The sequence below is a fragment of the Pseudophryne corroboree genome, chromosome 1, assembly GCF_028390025.1.
Source record: "Pseudophryne corroboree isolate aPseCor3 chromosome 1, aPseCor3.hap2, whole genome shotgun sequence".
NCBI classification, from domain to species: domain Eukaryota; kingdom Metazoa; phylum Chordata; class Amphibia; order Anura; family Myobatrachidae; genus Pseudophryne; species Pseudophryne corroboree.
The window spans coordinates 470,091,481-470,114,875 of NC_086444.1; the positions used below are offsets into that span (position 1 = coordinate 470,091,481).

The 23,395-nt window shown below is 46.1% G+C and overlaps 1 protein-coding gene across 3 annotated transcripts in view; it reads right to left on the reverse strand.

Annotated features, from left to right (window-relative positions):
* LRRC2 (leucine rich repeat containing 2) overlaps nucleotides 1-23,395 on the reverse strand; it is a 613,667-nt gene that overhangs the window by 350,265 nt on the left and 240,007 nt on the right. For all 3 annotated transcript variants that reach the window (XM_063913712.1, XM_063913713.1, XM_063913714.1), the window contains one exon: nucleotides 975-1,131. In XM_063913712.1, the coding sequence (XP_063769782.1) occupies nucleotides 975-1,131 (157 nt within the window). The remainder of the gene's footprint in view (nucleotides 1-974; nucleotides 1,132-23,395) is intronic.

Below are 23,395 nucleotides of genomic sequence, written 5' to 3' on the forward strand. Positions count from 1 at the left end.
TGGTGATGTACAGGTGTGTATACATTTTTATCAATGTGTATTGTTACTTTGCAAAGCAATATGATGTTTTCAATGAGAAATACTTTTGTACTGTCCATTAGAAACTGTTGGAGGGACAGAGAATTGTGGACTTTAATTGAATTTTGTGGAGCACTGGTTAAATGCATGTATGTTATTAAATGTAATTCATGGAACAATATTGTTAAATCTTATGAAATGTTAGAATAGTTCCTTGCATTATAACAGGCTGCATAGCTATTTTCATTGAGATACGCCATTTGAATGTTGACTAACTTGGTGGAGACAGGTCTACTCTTTAACTTTTAATGGGCTCATTTTGCATTATCTACAGTAGGTGCTCTGTACAAATAAATATAAAATTCATTGTACCAAAGGGATACACCTAATAAAAACCATTCCAATGTCACCTGATTGTCAAAATGAATCTAATTTATAAATAAAATTAAACTTTATGTTGGAGCAGAATAGAAATATTACATTCCAAGAAAGTATTGGTTCAAATGTGGTGGGAGGTTGGTCAATTGTTGAGACTTCAGATTTTCCCTCCATCCCTTAAACCTAGGAAATCTTCTAGTCTGTGGGAAGAACCTCCTGAGAGAGTAGAATAGGTGTGCACCTCAGTAGACCATCTCGGTCAGGTATGTCCAAACTGCGGTCCTCCAGCTGTTGAGAAACTACACATCCCAGCATGCCCTGACACAGCTTTTGCATTCTCTGACAGCAAAGCTGTGTCAGGGCATGCTGGGATATGTAGTTTCACAACAGCTGGAGGGCCGCAGTTTGGACATGCCTTATCTAGGTGCAGCTGTATAAGACTAAAGTGATTTGCAATGCTCAATCAGTTCACTCTGGTCATTATATTTCAGCTGCTATATTCCCAACAATATATTCTACAAAAACTTTTTTTAAGATTAATTCTCTGCAGATGGAAATTACAAATACTTTGTACTCACCTATTTCAGGGGGAAGCCATGCTAGTTTATTCTGAGACATATCCAAAACTGTCATCTCTTCAAATAATTGTATATACTCAGGAATGGTTTGTATTCGAGTTTTATGAATGTGCCATTCTCTCAGATATGTTTGTTCTCTCAGGTATTCTGGAAGTTCCTAAGGGTTAAAATAAAAATGTTAGTTTTACACATGACAAAAAACACAAAATATCTACTTGGAGATCCACAACCAGAATTGTAGTTTAAGATTGGAAGGGAAAAAGCTGGAGATCAGGGCTACTACCCCACAAAAAAAATCAAACTGGGTATCCACCTCATGAGTGTGTTGGAAGAGCTACTAAGCTACTGTACTATATATTTTTTTATATGTTGACAGTTACATCCAACTCATTGATAACTTATACCCCTTTTCCACTTACTTCAAAATCCAAGGATTTTGCACATGAACGTGCAAAACCCGTGATTTTGGTCAGTTTAAATGCAATCTACCCAGGCAGGGGCGGAACTGTGGGAGGCAGTGGAGTCGGCTGCCGCCGGGCTCCTGACCTGCAGGGGGCACATTTCCTCCACTGTCTCCCGCTGCCTGATCGCCGCTGCTCAGCGGCGGAACTTGCGGGGCCCACAGCCGGCAGCAGTGTAATGAGTCACACTGACTCATTACACGCTGCCGTCGCTGCGCTGCAGGCCTTAACACAGGAGGAAGCCACCGGACGTGAGCGCACAGCGCCAGCAAGTGAGAAGGGTGAGCTCATCACCCTTCATCTCGACCATACTCCTGGTCTCTGCCACCGCTGAATGCTGGGAGAAGGGGGAGGGAGGAGGGACTTTCACGGCAGCAGTGTGTGTGGAGAGTGAGGACTGGGAGACATCGGCTCAGCCGCAGTGAGGAGCTTTACAGGAGCCAGGAGGTGCAAAGTATGTTGTACACACATGCAAATGCTGGCTGTGTGTGTATGTATTTAGCTGTGTGTGTTTTGCTATGGGTGTATGTGTTTTGCTATGGGTGTATGTGTGTGGTTTTGCTATGGGGGTGTGTATGTATTTTGCTATTGGTGTATGTATACTGTATTTTTTTGCTATGGGTGTGTTTGTGTATGTATATATGTGTTTTGCTATGTGTGTTTAGTAGAGATGAGCGGGTTCGGTTCCTCGGAATCCGAACCCGCCCGAACTTCATGTTTTTTTTTACGGGTCCGAGCGACTCGGATCTTCCCGCCTTGCTCGGTTAACCCGAGCGCGCCCGAACGTCATCATGACGCTGTCGGATTCTCGCGAGGCTCGGATTCTATCGCGAGACTCGGATTCTATATAAGGAGCCGCGCGTCGCCGCCATTTTCACTCGTGCATTGAGATTGATAGGGAGAGGACGTGTCTGGCGTCCTCTCCATTAGAATAGAGATAGATTAGATAGAGAGAGAGAGATTGTGCAGAGTCGCAGACAGAGTTAGTTTACCACAGTCAGTGACCAGTGCAGTTGCTAGTTAACTTTTATTTAATATAATATATCCGTTCACTTCTCTCTGCTATATCCGTTCTCTGCCTGAAAAAAAAAACGATACACAGCACAGTCAGTCACACAGTGTGACTCAGTCTGTGTGCACTCAGCTCAGCCCAGTGTGCTGCACAGTCATCAATGTATAAATTAAAAGCTTATAATTAATTGTGGGGGAGACTGGGGAGCACTGCAGGTTGTTAGCAGGAGCCAGGAGTACAATTATATTAATTAACAGTGCACACTTTTGCTGCAGGAGTGGTGACCAGTGCCTGACCACCAGTATAGTATTGTTGTATACTACTAATATCTCTTTAAATATCAACCAGTCTATATTAGCAGCAGACACAGTACAGTGCGGTAGTTCACGGCTGTGGCTACCTCTGTGTCGGCACACGGCAGGCAGTCCGTCCGACCAGAATTGTATTATTTATTATTATATACCTACCACCTAACCGTGGTTTTTTTTTCATTCTTTATACCGTCATAGTGTCATCCTAATTGTTACGAGTATACTACTATCTCTTTATCAACCAGTGTACAGTGCGGTAGTTCACGGCTGTGGCTACCTCTGTGTCGGCACACGGCAGGCAGTCCGTCCGACCAGAATTGTATTATTTATTATTATATACCTACCACCTAACCGTGGTTTTTTTTTCATTCTTTATACCGTCATAGTGTCATCCTAATTGTTACGAGTATACTACTATCTCTTTATCAACCAGTGTACAGTGCGGTAGTTCACGGCTGTGGCTACCTCTGTGTCGGCACACGGCAGGCAGTCCGTCCGACCAGAATTGTATTATTTATTATTATATACCTACCACCTAACCGTGGTTTTTTTTTTCATTCTTTATACCGTCATAGTGTCATCCTAATTGTTACGAGTATACTACTATCTCTTTATCAACCAGTGTACAGTGCGGTAGTTCACGGCTGTGGCTACCTCTGTGTCGGCACACGGCAGGCAGTCCGTCCGACCAGAATTGTATTATTTATTATTATATACCTACCACCTAACCGTGGTTTTTTTTTTCATTCTTTATACCGTCATAGTGTCATCCTAATTGTTACGAGTATACTACTATCTCTTTATCAACCAGTTTACAGTGCGGTAGTTCACGGCTGTGGCTACCTCTGTGTCGGCACACGGCAGGCAGTCCGTCCGACCAGAATTGTATTATTTATTATTATATACCTACCACCTAACCGTGGTTTTTTTTTCATTCTTTATACCGTCATAGTGTCATCCTAATTGTTACGAGTATACTACTATCTCTTTATCAACCAGTGTACAGTGCGGTAGTTCACGGCTGTGGCTACCTCTGTGTCGGCACACGGCAGGCAGTCCGTCCGACCAGAATTGTATTATTTATTATTATATACCTACCACCTAACCGTGGTTTTTTTTTCATTCTTTATACCGTCATAGTGTCATCCTAATTGTTACGAGTATACTACTATCTCTTTATCAACCAGTGTACAGTGCGGTAGTTCACGGCTGTGGCTACCTCTGTGTCGGCACACGGCAGGCAGTCCGTCCGACCAGAATTGTATTATTTATTATTATATACCTACCACCTAACCGTGGTTTTTTTTTCATTCTTTATACCGTCATAGTGTCATCCTAATTGTTACGAGTATACTACTATCTCTTTATCAACCAGTGTACAGTGCGGTAGTTCACGGCTGTGGCTACCTCTGTGTCGGCACACGGCAGGCAGTCCGTCCGACCAGAATTGTATTATTTATTATTATATACCTACCACCTAACCGTGGTTTTTTTTTTCATTCTTTATACCGTCATAGTGTCATCCTAATTGTTACGAGTATACTACTATCTCTTTATCAACCAGTGTACAGTGCGGTAGTTCACGGCTGTGGCTACCTCTGTGTCGGCACACGGCAGGCAGTCCGTCCGACCAGAATTGTATTATTTATTATTATATACCTACCACCTAACCGTGGTTTTTTTTTCATTCTTTATACCGTCATAGTGTCATCCTAATTGTTACGAGTATACTACTATCTCTTTATCAACCAGTGTACAGTGCGGTAGTTCACGGCTGTGGCTACCTCTGTGTCGGCAGTCGGCAGGCAGTCCGTCCATCCATAATTGTATTATTATTATAATATATACCACCTAACCGTGGTTTTTTTATACCACCTAACCGTGGCAGTCCGTCCATAATTGTATACTAGTATCCAATCCATCCATCTCCATTGTTTACCTGAGGTGCCTTTTAGTTCTGCCTATAAAATATGGAGAACAAAAAAGTTGAGGTTCCAAAATTAGGGAAAGATCAAGATCCACTTCCACCTCGTGCTGAAGCTGCTGCCACTAGTCATGGCCGAGACGATGAAATGCCAGCAACGTCGTCTGCCAAGGCCGATGCCCAATGTCATAGTACAGAGCATGTCAAATCCAAAACACCAAATATCAGAAAAAAAAGGACTCCAAAACCTAAAATAAAATTGTCGGAGGAGAAGCGTAAACTTGCCAATATGCCATTTACCACACGGAGTGGCAAGGAACGGCTGAGGCCCTGGCCTATGTTCATGGCTAGTGGTTCAGCTTCACATGAGGATGGAAGCACTCAGCCTCTCGCTAGAAAACTGAAAAGACTCAAGCTGGCAAAAGCACCGCAAAGAACTGTGCGTTCTTTGAAATCCCAAATCCACAAGGAGAGTCCAATTGTGTCGTTTGCGATGCCTGACCTTCCCAACACTGGACGTGAAGAGCATGCGCCTTCCACTATTTGCATGCCCCCTGCAAGTGCTGGAAGGAGCACCCGCAGTCCAGTTCCTGATAGTCAGATTGAAGATGTCAGTGTTGAAGTACACCAGGATGAGGAGGATATGGGTGTTGCTGGCGCTGGGGAGGAAATTGACCAGGAGGATTCTGATGGTGAGGTGGTTTGTTTAAGTCAGGCACCCGGGGAGACACCTGTTGTCCGTGGGAGGAATATGGCCGTTGACATGCCAGGTGAAAATACCAAAAAAATCAGCTCTTCGGTGTGGAGGTATTTCACCACAAATGCGGACAACAGGTGTCAAGCCGTGTGTTCCCTTTGTCAAGCTGTAATAAGTAGGGGTAAGGACGTTAACCACCTCGGAACATCCTCCCTTATACGTCACCTGCAGCGCATTCATAATAAGTCAGTGACAAGTTCAAAAACTTTGGGTGACAGCGGAAGCAGTCCACTGACCAGTAAATCCCTTCCTCTTGTAACCAAGCTCACGCAAACCACCCCACCAACTCCCTCAGTGTCAATTTCCTCCTTCCCCAGGAATGCCAATAGTCCTGCAGGCCATGTCACTGGCAAGTCTGACGAGTCCTCTCCTGCCTGGGATTCCTCCGATGCATCCTTGCGTGTAACGCCTACTGCTGCTGGCGCTGCTGTTGTTGCCGCTGGGAGTCGATGGTCATCCCAGAGGGGAAGTCGTAAGCCCACTTGTACTACTTCCAGTAAGCAATTGACTGTTCAACAGTCCTTTGCGAGGAAGATGAAATATCACAGCAGTCATCCTACTGCAAAGCGGATAACTGAGGCCTTGGCATCCTGGGTGGTGAGAAACGTGGTTCCGGTATCCATCATTACTGCAGAGCCAACTAGAGACTTGTTGGAGGTACTGTGTCCCCGGTACCAAATACCATCTAGGTTCCATTTCTCTAGGCAGGCGATACCGAAAATGTACACAGACCTCAGAAAAAGAGTCACCAGTGTCCTAAAAAATGCAGCTGTACCCAATGTCCACTTAACCACGGACATGTGGACAAGTGGAGCAGGGCAGGGTCAGGACTATATGACTGTGACAGCCCACTGGGTAGATGTATGGACTCCCGCCGCAAGAACAGCAGCGGCGGCACCAGTAGCAGCATCTCGCAAACGCCAACTCTTTCCTAGGCAGGCTACGCTTTGTATCACCGCTTTCCAGAATACGCACACAGCTGAAAACCTCTTACGGCAACTGAGGAAGATCATCGCGGAATGGCTTACCCCAATTGGACTCTCCTGTGGATTTGTGGCATCGGACAACGCCAGCAATATTGTGTGTGCATTAAATCTGGGCCAATTCCAGCACGTCCCATGTTTTGCACATACCTTGAATTTGGTGGTGCAGAATTTTTTAAAAAACGACAGGGCCGTGCAAGAGATGCTGTCGGTGGCCAGAAGAATTGCGGGACACTTTCGGCGTACAGGCACCACGTACAGAAAACTGGAGCACCACCAAAAACTACTGAACCTGCCCTGCCATCATCTGAAGCAAGAAGTGGTAACGAGGTGGAATTCAACCCTCTATATGCTTCAGAGGTTGGAGGAGCAGCAAAAGGCCATTCAAGCCTATACAATTGAGCACGATATAGTAGGTGGAATGCACCTGTCTCAAGTGCAGTGGAGAATGATTTCAACGTTGTGCAAGGTTCTGATGCCCTTTGAACTTGCCACACGTGAAGTCAGTTCAGACACTGCCAGCCTGAGTCAGGTCATTCCCCTCATCAGGCTTTTGCAGAAGAAGCTGGAGGCATTGAAGGAGGAGCTAACACGGAGCGATTCCGCTAGGCATGTGGGACTTGTGGATGCAGCCCTTAATTCGCTTAACAAGGATTCACGGGTGGTCAATCTGTTGAAATCAGAGCACTACATTTTGGCCACCGTGCTCGATCCTAGATTTAAAGCCTACCTTGGATCTCTCTTTCCGGCAGACACAGGTCTGCTGGGGTTGAAAGACCTGCTGGTGACAAAATTGTCAAGTCAAGCGGAACGCGACCTGTCAACATCTCCTCCTTCACATTCTCCCGCAACTGGGGGTGCGAGGAAAAGGCTCAGAATTCCGAGCCCACCCGCTGGCGGTGATGCAGGGCAGTCTGGAGCGACTGCTGATGCTGACATCTGGTCCGGACTGAAGGACCTGACAACGATTACGGACATGTCGTCTACTGTCACTGCATATGATTCTCTCAACATTGATAGAATGGTGGAGGATTATATGAGTGACCGCATCCAAGTAGGCACGTCACACAGTCCGTACTTATACTGGCAGGAAAAAGAGGCAATTTGGAGGCCCTTGCACAAACTGGCTTTATTCTACCTAAGTTGCCCTCCCACAAGTGTGTACTCCGAAAGAGTGTTTAGTGCCGCCGCTCACCTTGTCAGCAATCGGCGTACGAGGTTACATCCAGAAAATGTGGAGAAGATGATGTTCATTAAAATGAATTATAATCAATTCCTCCGCGGAGACATTGACCAGCAGCAATTGCCTCCACAAAGTACACAGGGAGCTGAGATGGTGGATTCCAGTGGGGACGAATTGATAATCTGTGAGGAGGGGGATGTACACGGTGATATATCGGAGGGTGAAGATGAGGTGGACATCTTGCCTCTGTAGAGCCAGTTTGTGCAAGGAGAGATTAATTGCTTCTTTTTTGGGGGGGGTCCAAACCAACCCGTCATATCAGTCACAGTCGTGTGGCAGACCCTGTCACTGAAATGATGGGTTGGTTAAAGTGTGCATGTCCTGTTTTGTTTATACAACATAAGGGTGGGTGGGAGGGCCCAAGGATAATTCCATCTTGCACCTCTTTTTTCTTTTCTTTTTCTTTGCATCATGTGCTGATTGGGGTGGGTTTTTTGGAAGGGACACCCTGCGTGACACTGCAGTGCCACTCCTAGATGGGCCCGGTGTTTGTGTCGGCCACTAGGGTCGCTAATCTTACTCACACAGCTACCTCATTGCGCCTCTTTTTTTCTTTGCGTCATGTGCTGTTTGGGGAGGGTTTTTTGGAAGGGACATCCTGCGTGACACTGCAGTGCCACTCCTAGATGTGCCCGGTGTTTGTGTCGGCCACTAGGGTCGCTAATCTTACTCACACAGTCAGCTACCTCATTGCGCCTCTTTTTTTCTTTGCGTCATGTGCTGTTTGGGGAGGGTTTTTTGGAAGGGCCATCCTGCGTGACACTGCAGTGCCACTCCTAGATGGGCCCGGTGTTTGTGTCGGCCACTAGGGTCGCTAATCTTACTCACACAGCTACCTCATTGCGCCTCTTTTTTTCTTTGCGTCATGTGCTGTTTGGGGAGGGTTTTTTGGAAGGGACATCCTGCGTGACACTGCAGTGCCACTCCTAGATGGGCCCGGTGTTTGTGTCGGCCACTAGGGTCGCTTATCTTACTCACACAGCGACCTCGGTGCAAATTTTAGGACTAAAAATAATATTGTGAGGTGTGAGGTATTCAGAATAGACTGAAAATGAGTGTAAATTATGGTTTTTGAGGTTAATAATACTTTGGGATCAAAATGACCCCCAAATTCTATGATTTAAGCTGTTTTTTAGTGTTTTTTGAAAAAAACACCCGAATCCAAAACACACCCGAATCCGACAAAAAAAATTCGGTGAGGTTTTGCCAAAACGCGTTCGAACCCAAAACACGGCCGCGGAACCGAACCCAAAACCAAAACACAAAACCCGAAAAATTTCAGGCGCTCATCTCTAGTGTTTAGTAGTGTGTGTGTTTGTACGTTTTTGCTATGGATGTGTGTGTATATGTATTTTGCTGTGTGAGTGTGTTTACTATGCGTGTATATACAGTATACTGTATATCCATATCTACAGATGTAGCCACACTCACGACTAGTGTTCCCATGTCTATGAAATGTGCATGCGCTATAGAGAGAACGTCGGCTGCAACTTAGCGCAGCACAGCGTTCACTGAAGCTTGTCGCAAATGCGTACGCCCATACCAACGCATCACGGCAAAAATGAGGCTGGCTACATCTGTTTCTATCTAGCTCACATTCCTCGTAGTTAATGTTGGTGTGCACATCAGGTAGACACTGGCGTAATGTGTATAATGCTCTCTACTGTGTGACATAACATGTATAAGGCTTCTACTGTGTGATGTACCGTGTACAAGGATCACTACTGTGTGATGTACCATGTATAAGGATCTCTACTGTGTGGCGCAACGTGACTTTAGAGTACTATCATATGGCGACACCCTTCTCAGTGAGACAAAACTCAATTTTCTGGGTGATGCGCTTAACCTATTTATAATATGGGAGGGTGGGCCCAATGCATAATGTTGCACCTGGGCCCACCATTCTCTAGTTCCGCCACTGCCGTTGCCAAAAATTTTTTTAATGATTCTTACAGACGGAGGAGCTGTGTCAGTGACACGGAAGCTGCCTCCTGTATATACAGAGAGCTGGCACTGGCTGCAGCTAGGGGGAGCTCCAGAGCGCGGCTCCTCCCAGGCCCTTTCAGTTAAGCAAGCAAGCCGATGGAAGCTCTCTGCTCCTCCGTCAGGCTGATGATAGCCAAAGGTAGGCACTGGCAGCACTTGCCTCAAGCTTTAATAAATGTTGGAAGCACTGTGTTTTGTGTGTGCATGTTTTTAAGTGAGGTGTGTGTGTGTGTTGAAAGAAAGTTGTGTGTTCAAGTAAAAGAGGCATGTGTGTGTGTGTGTGTGTGTGTGTGTGAGGCATGTGTGTGTGTGTGTGTGTGTGTGTCTTCAATGTGCGCGCAGACCCGTCATCAGGGGGTGCTGCAGGCACAGCTGTCCCGGGCCCGACCTCTCTAACAGAGAGGAGAGGGCCCAGGCTACCCATGCCGCCGTGCACCTGCCGCCGCCGTCTGTCCCCATTTTCAGCCGCCGCCATCCGCAGCAATCTAATGGAAATGTCCCTCTCAAAATGGCTGTGCCTAAGAGGATACAGTTATTAAAGATACTAGAGGAGGCTCTAGTATCAATAATAACTGTCTCCTCTGAGGCATGGACCATTTTCAATTGAAGCAGGCAGGCGCAAACAGTTCGTACTGCAGTGGCAGCGGTTGCAGCAGCAGCTGCGGCCGTGGCGGGGAACCTCCGAATCCTCGAACCCCCTGACAACAAGCAGAACCCTCACAACTAACAAAACCCTCACAATGAGCAGGCACTGCATAATTAATGCAGTGGCTTATTATGGTGAAAAGGGCATTAATGTTGGCGGCATAATATGTTGTATGCGGCATTACTGTGTGAGGCATAATAACAGGGGCTATGGTGTTGCTGCATATGTGCATAGCATTTATATACATATATATATATATATACATATATATTTACTTATTTATTTAATTATTTATTTTTTATATATATATATATATATATATATATATATATATTGTATATACATATATATATATATATATGTATATATATATATATATATATATATATATATATAAGAGATGTGCACCGGAAATTTTTCGGGTTTTGCTTTTGGATTCGGTTCCGCGGCTCTGTTTTGGATTCGGACGCGTTTTGCCAAAACCTCCCTGAAAATTTTTTGTTGGATTCGGGTGTGTTTTGGATTTGGGTGTTTTTTTTACAAAAAACCCTCAAAAACAGCTTAAATCATAGAATTTGGGGGTCATTTTGATCCCATAGTATTATTAACCTTAATAACCATAATTTACACTAATTTTCAGTCTATTCTGAACACCTCACACCTCACAATATTATTTTTAGTCCTAAAATTTGCACCGAGGACGCTGGATGGCTAAGCTAAGCGACACAAGTGGCCGACACAAACACCTGGCCCATCTAGGAGTGGCACTGCAGTGTCAGGCAGGATGGCACTTCAAAAAAATAGTCCCCAAACAGCACATGATGCAAAGAAAAAAAGAGGCGCACCAAGGTCGCTGTGTGACTAAGCTAAGCGACACAAGTGGCCGACACAAACACCTGGCCCATCTAGGAGTGGCACTGCAGTGTCAGACAGGATGGCACTTCAAAAAAATAGTCCCCAAACAGCACATGACGCAAAGAAAAAAAGAGGCGCACCAAGGTCGCTGTGTGACTAAGCTAAGCGACACAAGTGGCCGACACAAACACCTGGCCCCTCTAGGAGTGGCACTGCAGTGTCAGGCAGAAGAGGCGCACCAAGGTCGCTGTGTGACTAAGCTAAGCGACACAAGTGGCCGACACAAACACCTGGCCCATCTAGGAGTGGCACTGCAGTGTCAGACAGGATGGCACTTCAAAAAAATTGTCCCCAAACAGCACATGATGCAAAGAAAAAAAGAGGCGCACCAAGGTCGCTGTGTGACTAAGCTATGCGACACAAGTGGCCGACACAAACACCTGGCCCATCTAGGAGTGGCACTGCAGTGTCAGACAGGATGGCACTTTAAAAAAAATAGTCCCCAAACAGCACATGATGCAAAGAAAAAAAGAGGTGCACCAAGGTCGCTGTGTGACTAAGCTAAGCGACACAAGTGGCCGAAACAAACACCTGGCCCATCTAGGAGTGGCACTGCAGTTTTCTAGCGAGAGGATGAGTGCTTCCATCCTCATGTGAAGCTGAACCACTAGCTATGAACATAGGCCAGGGCCTCAGCCGTTCCTTGCCACTCCGTGTCGTAAATGGCATATTGGCAAGTTTACGCTTCTCCTCAGACGCTTTTAATTTTGATTTTTGGGTCATTTTACTGAACTTTTGTTTTTTGGATTTTACATACTCTCTACTATGACATTGGGCATCGGCCTTGGAAGATAACGTTGATGGCATTTCATCGTCTCGGCCATGACTAGTGGCAGCAGCTTCAGCACGAGGTGGAAGTGGATCTTGATCTTTCCCTATTTTACCCTCCACATTTTTGTTCTCCATTTTTTAATGTGTGGAATTATATGCCAGTATCAATAGCAATGGCCTACTACTATATATACTGCGCACAACTGAAATGCACCACAGGTATGGATGGATAGTATACATGACGACACAGAGGTAGGTAGAGCAGTGGCCTTCTGTACCGTACTGCTATATATACTGGTGGTCACTGTCAGCAAACTGCAAAAATAAAATGCACCACAGGTATAGAATCTAGATGGATAGTATACTTGACGACACAGAGGTAGGTAGAGCAGTGGCCTTCCGTACCGTACTGCTATATAACCTGGTGGTCACTGTCAGCAAACTGCAAAACTAAAATGCACCACAGGTATAGAATCTAGATGGATAGTATACTTGACGACACAGAGGTAGGTAGAACAGTGGCCTTCCGTACCGTACTGCTATATATACTGGTGGTCACTGTCAGCAAACTGCAAAACTAAAATGCACCACAGGTATAGAATCTAGATGGATAGTATACTTGACGACACAGAGGTAGGTAGAGCAGTGGCCTTCCGTACCGTACTGCTATATATACTGGTGGCCACTGTCAGCAAACTGCAAAACTAAAATGCACCACAGGTATAGAATCTAGATGGATAGTATACTTGACGACACAGAGGTAGGTAGAGCAGTGGCCTACCGTACCATACTGCTATATATACTGGTGGTCACTGTCAGCAAACTACAAAACTAAAATGCACCACAGGTATAGAATCTAGAAGTATAGTATACTTGACGACACAGAGGTAGGTAGAGCAGTGGCCTTCCGTACCGTACTGCTATATATACTGGTGGTCACTGTCAGCAAACTGCAAAACTAAAATGCACCACAGGTATAGAATCTAGATGGATAGTATACTTGACGACACAGAGGTAGGTAGAGCAGTGGCCTTCCGTACCGTACTGCTATATATACTGGTGGTCACTGTCAGCAAACTGCAAAACTAAAATGCACCACAGGTATAGAATCTAGATGGATAGTATACTTGACGACACAGAGGTAGGTAGAGCAGTGGCCTTCCGTACCGTACTGCTATATATACTGGTGGTCACTGTCAGCAAAACTGCACTGTACTCCTCCTATATAATACTGCTGGTCCCCAGTCCCCACAATAAAGCAGTGTGAGCACAGATATATTCAGCACACTGAGCACAGATATGGAGCGTTTTTCTGGCAGACAACGTATAATACTTAGAGATGAGCGCCTGAAATTTTTCGGGTTTTGTGTTTTGGTTTTGGGTTCGGTTCCGCGGCCGTGTTTTGGGTTCGAACGCGTTTTGGCAAAACCTCACCGAATTTTTTTTGTCGGATTCGGGTGTGTTTTGGATTCGGGTGTTTTTTTCAAAAAAACACTAAAAAACAGCTTAAATCATAGAATTTGGGGGTCATTTTGATCCCAAAGTATTATTAACCTCAAAAACCATAATTTACACTCATTTTCAGTCTATTCTGAATACCTCACACCTCACAATATTATTTTTAGTCCTAAAATTTGCACCGAGGTCGCTGTGTGAGTAAGATAAGCGACCCTAGTGGCCGACACAAACACCGGGCCCATCTAGGAGTGGCACTGCAGTGTCACGCAGGATGTCCCTTCCAAAAAACCCTCCCCAAACAGCACATGACGCAAAGAAAAAAAGAGGCGCAATGAGGTAGCTGTGTGAGTAAGATTAGCGACCCTAGTGGCCGACACAAACACCTGGCCCATCTAGGAGTGGCACTGCAGTGTCACGCAGGATGGCCCTTCCAAAAAACCCTCCCCAAACAGCACATGACGCAAAGAAAAAAAGAGGCGCAATGAGGTAGCTGTGTGAGTAAGATTAGCGACCCTAGTGGCCGACACAAACACCGGGCCCATCTAGGAGTGGCACTGCAGTGTCACGCAGGATGTCCCTTCCAAAAAACCCTCCCCAAACAGCACATGACGCAAAGAAAAAAAGAGGCGCAATGAGGTAGCTGTGTGAGTAAGATTAGCGACCCTAGTGGCCGACACAAACACCGGGCCCATCTAGGAGTGGCACTGCAGTGTCACGCAGGATGTCCCTTCCAAAAAACCCTCCCCAAACAGCACATGACGCAAAGAAAAAAAGAGGCGCAATGAGGTAGCTGACTGTGTGAGTAAGATTAGCGACCCTAGTGGCCGACACAAACACCGGGCCCATCTAGGAGTGGCACTGCAGTGTCACGCAGGATGTCCCTTCCAAAAAACCCTCCCCAATCAGCACATGATGCAAAGAAAAAGAAAAGAAAAAAGAGGTGCAAGATGGAATTGTCCTTGGGCCCTCCCACCCACCCTTATGTTGTATAAACAAAACAGGACATGCACACTTTAACCAACCCATCATTTCAGTGACAGGGTCTGCCACACGACTGTGACTGATATGACGGGTTGGTTTGGACCCCCCCCAAAAAAGAAGCAATTAATCTCTCCTTGCACAAACTGGCTCTACAGAGGCAAGATGTCCACCTCATCTTCACCCTCCGATATATCACCGTGTACATCCCCCTCCTCACAGATTATCAATTCGTCCCCACTGGAATCCACCATCTCAGCTCCCTGTGTACTTTGTGGAGGCAATTGCTGCTGGTCAATGTCTCCGCGGAGGAATTGATTATAATTCATTTTAATGAACATCATCTTCTCCACATTTTCTGGATGTAACCTCGTACGCCGATTGCTGACAAGGTGAGCGGCGGCACTAAACACTCTTTCGGAGTACACACTTGTGGGAGGGCAACTTAGGTAGAATAAAGCCAGTTTGTGCAAGGGCCTCCAAATTGCCTCTTTTTCCTGCCAGTATAAGTACGGACTGTGTGACGTGCCTACTTGGATGCGGTCACTCATATAATCCTCCACCATTCTATCAATGTTGAGAGAATCATATGCAGTGACAGTAGACGACATGTCCGTAATCGTTGTCAGGTCCTTCAGTCCGGACCAGATGTCAGCATCAGCAGTCGCTCCAGACTGCCCTGCATCACCGCCAGCGGGTGGGCTCGGAATTCTGAGCCTTTTCCTCGCACCCCCAGTTGCGGGAGAATGTGAAGGAGGAGATGTTGACAGGTCGCGTTCCGCTTGACTTGACAATTTTGTCACCAGCAGGTCTTTCAACCCCAGCAGACTTGTGTCTGCCGGAAAGAGAGATCCAAGGTAGGCTTTAAATCTAGGATCGAGCACGGTGGCCAAAATGTAGTGCTCTGATTTCAACAGATTGACCACCCGTGAATCCTTGTTAAGCGAATTAAGGGCTGCATCCACAAGTCCCACATGCCTAGCGGAATCGCTCCCTTTTAGCTCCTTCTTCGATGCCTCCAGCTTCTTCTGCAAAAGCCTGATGAGGGGAATGACCTGACTCAGGCTGGCAGTGTCTGAACTGACTTCACGTGTGGCAAGTTCAAAGGGCATCAGAACCTTGCACAACGTTGAAATCATTCTCCACTGCACTTGAGACAGGTGCATTCCACCTCCTATATCGTGCTCAATTGTATAGGCTTGAATGGCCTTTTGCTGCTCCTCCAACCTCTGAAGCATATAGAGGGTTGAATTCCACCTCGTTACCACTTCTTGCTTCAGATGATGGCAGGGCAGGTTCAGTAGTTTTTGGTGGTGCTCCAGTCTTCTGTACGTGGTGCCTGTACGCCGAAAGTGTCCCGCAATTCTTCTGGCCACCGACAGCATCTCTTGCACGCCCCTGTCGTTTTTTAAAAAATTCTGCACCACCAAATTCAAGGTATGTGCAAAACATGGGACGTGCTGAAATTTGCCCATATTTAATGCACACACAATATTGCTGGCGTTGTCCGATGCCACAAATCCACAGGAGAGACCAATTGGGGTAAGCCATTCCGCGATGATCTTCCTCAGTTGCCGTAAGAGGTTTTCAGCTGTGTGCGTATTCTGGAAAGCGGTGATACAAAGCGTAGCCTGCCTAGGAAAGAGTTGGCGTTTGCGAGATGCTGCTACTGGTGCCGCCGCTGCTGTTCTTGCGGCGGGAGTCCATACATCTACCCAGTGGGCTGTCACAGTCATATAGTCCTGACCCTGCCCTGCTCCACTTGTCCACATGTCCGTGGTTAAGTGGACATTGGGTACAACTGCATTTTTTAGGACACTGGTGAGTCTTTTTCTGACGTCCGTGTACATTCTCGGTATCGCCTGCCTAGAGAAGTGGAACCTAGATGGTATTTGGTAACGGGGGCACACTGCCTCAATAAATTGTCTAGTTCCCTGTGAACTAACGGCGGATACCGGACGCACGTCTAACACCAACATAGTTGTCAAGGCCTCAGTTATCCGCTTTGCAGTAGGATGACTGCTGTGATATTTCATCTTCCTCGCAAAGGACTGTTGAACAGTCAATTGCTTACTGGAAGTAGTACAAGTGGGCTTACGACTTCCCCTCTGGGATGACCATCGACTCCCAGCGGCAACAACAGCAGCGCCAGCAGCAGTAGGCGTTACACGCAAGGATGCATCGGAGGAATCCCAGGCAGGAGAGGACTCGTCAGAATTGCCAGTGACATGGCCTGCAGGACTATTGGCATTCCTGGGGAAGGAGGAAATTGACACTGAGGGAGTTGGTGGGGTGGTTTGCGTGAGCTTGGTTACAAGAGGAAGGGATTTACTGGTCAGTGGACTGCTTCCGCTGTCACCCAAAGTTTTTGAACTTGTCACTGACTTATTATGAATGCGCTGCAGGTGACGTATAAGGGAGGATGTTCCGAGGTGGTTAACGTCCTTACCCCTACTTATTACAGCTTGACAAAGGGAACACACGGCTTGACACCTGTTGTCCGCATTTGTGGTGAAATACCTCCACACCGAAGAGCTGATTTTTTTGGTATTTTCACCTGGCATGTCAACGGCCATATTCCTCCCACGGACAACAGGTGTCTCCCCGGGTGCCTGACTTAAACAAACCACCTCACCATCAGAATCCTCCTGGTCAATTTCCTCCCCAGCGCCAGCAACACCCATATCCTCCTCATCCTGGTGTACTTCAACACTGACATCTTCAATCTGACTATCAGGAACTGGACTGCGGGTGTTCCTTCCAGCACTAGCAGGGGGCGTGCAAATGGTGGAAGGCGCATGCTCTTCACGTCCAGTGTTGGGAAGGTCAGGCATCGCAACCGACACAATTGGACTCTCCTTGTGGATTTGGGATTTCGAAGAATGCACAGTTCTTTGCTGTGCTGCTTTTGCCAGCTTGAGTCTTTTCATTTTTCTAGCGAGAGGCTGAGTGCTTCCATCCTCATGTGAAGCTGAACCACTAGCCATGAACATAGGCCAGGGCCTCAGCCGTTCCTTGCCACTCCGTGTGGTAAATGGCATATTGGCAAGTTTACGCTTCTCCTCCGACAATTTTATTTTAGGTTTTGGAGTCCTTTTTTTTCTGATATTTGGTGTTTTGGATTTGACATGCTCTGTACTATGACATTGGGCATCGGCCTTGGCAGACGACGTTGCTGGCATTTCATCGTCTCGGCCATGACTAGTGGCAGCAGCTTCAGCACGAGGTGGAAGTGGATCTTGATCTTTCCCTAATTTTGGAACCTCAACATTTTTGTTCTCCATATTTTAATAGGCACAACTAAAAGGCACCTCAGGTAAACAATGGAGATGGATACTAGTATACAATTATGGACTGCCTGCCGACTGCAGACACAGAGGTAGCCACAGCCGTGAACTACCGTACTGTACTGTGTCTGCAGCTAATATAGACTGGTTGATAAAGAGAAGATGTCTATGTAACTATGTATGTATAAAGAAGACTGAAAAAAATCCACGGTTAGGTGGTATACAATTATGGACGGACTGCCTGCCGAGTGCAGACACAGAGGTAGCCACAGCCGTGAACTACTGTACTGTACTGTGTCTGCAGCTAATATAGACTGGTTGATAAAGAGAAGATGTCTATGTAACTATGTATGTATAAAGAAGAATGAAAAAAAAACACGGTTAGGTGGTATACAATTATGGACGGACTGCCTGCCGAGTGCAGACACAGAGGTAGCCACAGCCGTGAACTACCGTACTGTACTGTGTCTGCAGCTAATATAGACTGGTTGATAAAGAGAAGATGTCTATGTAACTATGTATGTATAAAGAAGAATGAAAAAAATCCACGGTTAGGTGGTATTACAATTATGGACGGACTGCCTGCCGAGTGCAGAGACACAGAGGTAGCCACAGCCGTGAACTACCGTACTGTGTCTGCTGCGACTGGATGATAAATGATATAAAAAATATATATATATCACTACTGCAGCCGGACAGGTATATATTATATATTATATAATGACGGACCTGCTGGACACTGTCTGTCAGCAGAATGAGTTTTATTTTTATAGAATAAAAAAAAAAAAAACACACAAGTGAAGTCACACGACGAGTGTTTAACTTTTTCAGGCAATCACAATATAAGTATACTACTAACTATACTGGTGGTCAGTGTGGTCAGGTCACTGGTCAGTCACACTGGCAGTGGCACTCCTGCAGCAAAAGTGTGCACTGTTTAATTTTAATATAATATGTACTCCTGGCTCCTGCTATAACCTATAACTGGCACTGCAGTAGTGCTCCCCAGTCTCCCCCACAATTATAAGCTGTGTGAGCTGAGCAGTCAGACAGATATATAATATATATAGATGATGCAGCACACTGGCCTGAGCCTGAGCAGTGCACACAGATATGGTATGTGACTGACTGAGTCACTGTGTGTATCGCTTTTTTCAGGCAGAGAACGGATATATTAAATAAACTGCACTGTGTGTCTGGTGGTCACTCACTATATAATATATTATGTACTCCTGGCTCCTGCTATAACCTATAACTGGCACTGCAGTAGTGCTCCCCAGTCTCCCCCACAATTATAAGCTGTGTGAGCTGAGCAGTCAGACAGATATATATAATATTATATATAGATAATAGATGATGCAGCACACTGGCCTGAGCCTGAGCAGTGCACACAGATATGGTATGTGACTGACTGAGTCACTGTGTGTATCGCTTTTTTCAGGCAGAGAACGGATATATTAAATAAACTGCACTGTGTGTCTGGTGGTCACTCACTATATAATATATTATGTACTCCTGGCTCCTGCTATAACCTATAACTGGCACTGCAGTAGTGCTCCCCAGTCTCCCCCACAATTATAAGCTGTGTGAGCTGAGCAGTCAGACAGATATATATAATATTATATATAGATAATAGATGATGCAGCACACTGGCCTGAGCCTGAGCAGTGCACACAGATATGGTATGTGACTGACTGAGTCACTGTGTGTATCGCTTTTTTCAGGCAGAGAACGGATATATTAAATAAACTGCACTGTGTGTCTGGTGGTCACTCACTATATAATATATTATGTACTCCTGGCTCCTGCTATAACCTATAACTGGCACTGCAGTAGTGCTCCCCAGTCTCCCCCACAATTATAAGCTGTGTGAGCTGAGCAGTCAGACAGATATATATAATATTATATATAGATAATAGATGATGCAGCACACTGGCCTGAGCCTGAGCAGTGCACACAGATATGGTATGTGACTGACTGAGTCACTGTGTGTATCACTTTTTTCAGGCAGAGAACGGATATATTAAATAAACTGCACTGTGTGTCTGGTGGTCACTCACTATATAATATATTATGTACTCCTGGCTCCTGCTATAACCTATAACTGGCACTGCAGTAGTGCTCCCCAGTCTCCCCCACAATTATAAGCTGTGTGAGCTGAGCAGTCAGACAGATATATATAATATTATATATAGATAATAGATGATGCAGCACACTGGCCTGAGCCTGAGCAGTGCACACAGATATGGTATGTGACTGACTGAGTCACTGTGTGTATCGCTTTTATCAGGCAGAGAACGGATATATTAAATAAACTGCACTGTGTGTCTGGTGGTCACTCACTATATAATATATTATGTACTCCTGGCTCCTGCTATAACCTATAACTGGCACTGCAGTAGTGCTCCCCAGTCTCCCCCACAATTATAAGCTGTGTGAGCTGAGCAGTCAGACAGATATATATAATATTATATATAGATAATAGATGATGCAGCACACTGGCCTGAGCCTGAGCAGTGCACACAGATATGGTATGTGACTGACTGAGTCACTGTGTGTATCGCTTTTTTCAGGCAGAGAACGGATATATTAAATAAACTGCACTGTGTGTCTGGTGGTCACTCACTATATAATATATTATGTACTCCTGGCTCCTGCTATAACCTATAACTGGCACTGCAGTAGTGCTCCCCAGTCTCCCCCACAATTATAAGCTGTGTGAGCTGAGCAGTCAGACAGATATATATAATATTATATATAGATAATAGATGATGCAGCACACTGGCCTGAGCCTGAGCAGTGCACACAGATATGGTATGTGACTGAGTCACTGTGTGCTGTGTATCGCTTTTTTCAGGCAGAGAACGGATTATAAAGTAAACTGCACTGTCCTCACTAGTAAACTCTCTCCACTCAGTCTCTACACTTCTACAGTAACAGTACTCCTCCTAGTCAGCTCCAGTAAATCTCTCTCAGTCTCTTATAATCTAAATGGAGAGGACGCCAGCCACGTCCTCTCCCTATCAATCTCAATGCACGTGTGAAAATGGCGGCGACGCGCGGCTCCTTATATAGAATCCGAGTCTCGCGATAGAATCCGAGCCTCGCGAGAATCCGACAGCGTCATGATGACGTTCGGGCGCGCTCGGGTTAACCGAGCAAGGCGGGAAGATCCGAGTCGCTCGGACCCGTGAAAAAAAACATGAAGTTCTGGCGGGTTCGGATTCAGAGAAACCGAACCCGCTCATCTCTAATAATACTGGTGGTCACTGGTCAGCAAAACTCTGCACTGTACTCCTCCTATATAATACTGCTGGTCCCCAGTCCCCACAATAAAGCAGTGTAAGCACAGATATATGCAGCACACTGAGCACAGATATGGAGCGTTTTTCAGGCAGACAACGTATAATACTGGTGGTCACTGGTCAGCAAAACTCTGCACTGTACTCCTCCTATATAATACTGCTGGTCCCCAGTCCCCACAATAAAGCAGTGTGAGCACAGATATATGCAGCACACTGAGCACAGATATGGAGCGTTTTTCAGGCAGAGAACGGATAAAACTGGTGGTCACTGATCAGCAAAACTCTGCACTGTACTCCTCCTATATAATACTGCTGGTTCCCAGTCCCCACAATTAAGCAATAAGCACAAATATTTGCAGCAACATTAATAAACGGAGAGGACGCCAGCCACGTCCTCTCCCTAACATTTCCAATGCACGAGTGAAAATGGCGGCGACTTGCGGCTTGTCTCTCTTAAACCTCCCGGGGCAGGCTCACGTGGTCTCACTGCTTCCGGTGACGTCAAGGTCCTGAACCCGGAAGGAGATGGTGGCGTCCGTGGACTGCGGCCAGCGGCGGGCGGGGAGACGGGCGGCATGTAAGTATAAATGTCTGTTCTTTTTGTTATGCACATGTTATCCTGATGACGGGGTGAGACCCCCCGAAACGTCGTTCTTGACTAAAAGATTTTTTTTCACTTTTAAAACACTGGGAGTGCCGCCTTTTCTTTCCATTATGCATTGGGGATTCATCATCTCATGGAGGGCACCCCAGGAAGTTTCAGTAGGGTGACGCTTTCCCTTTGAGTGCCGGGTTGTATATCTGTATATATATATGTATATACATATATATATACACTGCTCAAAAAAATAAAGGGAACACTAAAATAACACATCCTAGATCTGAATGAATGAAATATTCTTATTAAATACTTTGTTCTTTACATAGTTGAATGTGCTGACAACAAAATCACACAAAAATTATCAATGGAAATCAAATTTATTAACCCATGGAGGTCTCAATTTGGAGTCACCCTCAAAATTAAAGTGGAAAAACACACTACGGGCTGATCCAACTTTGATGTAATGTCCTTAAAACAAGTCAAAATGAGGCTCAGTAGTGTGTGTGGCATCCACGTGCCTGTATGGCCTCCCTACAACCCACACAAGTGGCTCAGGTAGTGCAGCTCATCCAGGATGGCACATCAATGCGAGCTGTGGCATGAAGGTTTCCTGTGTCTGTCAGCGTAGTATCCAGAGCATGGAGGCGATACCAGGAGACAGGCCAGTACATCAGGAGACGTGGAGGAGGCCGTAGAAGGGCAACAACCCAGCAGCAGGACCACTACCTCCGCCTTTGTGCAAGGAGGAACAGGAGGAGCACTGCCAGAGCCCTGCAAAATGACCTCCAGCAAGCCACAAATGTGCATGTGTCTACTCAAACGATCAGAAACAGACTCCATGAGGGTGTTATGAGGGCCCGACGTCCACAGGTGGGGGTTGTGCTTACAGCCCAACACCGTGCAGGACGTTTGGCATTTGCCAGAGAACACCAAGATTGGCAAATTCGCCACTGGCGCCCTGTGCTCTTCACAGATGAAAGTAGGTTCTCACTGAGCACATGTAACAGACGTGACAGAGTCTGGAGACGCCAAGGAGAATGTTCTGCTGCCTGCAACATCCTCCAGCATGACCGGTTTGGCAGTGGGTCAGTAATGGTGTGGAGTGGCATTTCTTTGGGGGGCCGCACAGCCCTCCATGTGCTCGCCAGAGGTAGCCTGACTGCCATTAGGTACCGAGATGAGATCCTTAGACCCCTTGTGAGACCATATGCTGGTGCGGTTGGTCCTGGGTTCCTCCTAATGCAAGACAATTCTAGACCTCATGTGGCTGGAGTGTGTCAGCAGTTCCTGCAAGACGAAGGCATTGATGCTATGGACTGGCCTGCCCGTTCCCCTGACCTGAATCCAATTGAGCACATCTGGGACATCATGTCTCGCTCCATCCACCAATGCTACGTTGCACCACAGACTGTCCAGGAGTTGGCGGATGCTTTAGTCCAGGTCTGTGAGGAGATCCCTCAGGAGACCATCCGCCACCTCATCAGGAGCATGGCCAGGCGTTGTAGGGAGGTCATACAGGCACGTGGAGGCCACACACACTACTGAGCCTCATTTTGACTTGTTTTAAGGACATTACATCAAAGTTGGATCAGCCTGTAGTGTGTTTTTCCACTTTAATTTTGAGGGTGACTCCAAATCCAGACCTCCATGGGTTAAGAAATTTGATTTCCATTGATAATTTTTGTGTGATTTTGTTGTCAGCACATTCAACTATGTAAAGAACAAAGTATTTAATAAGAATATTTCATTCATTCAGATCTAGGATGTGTTATTTTAGTGTTCC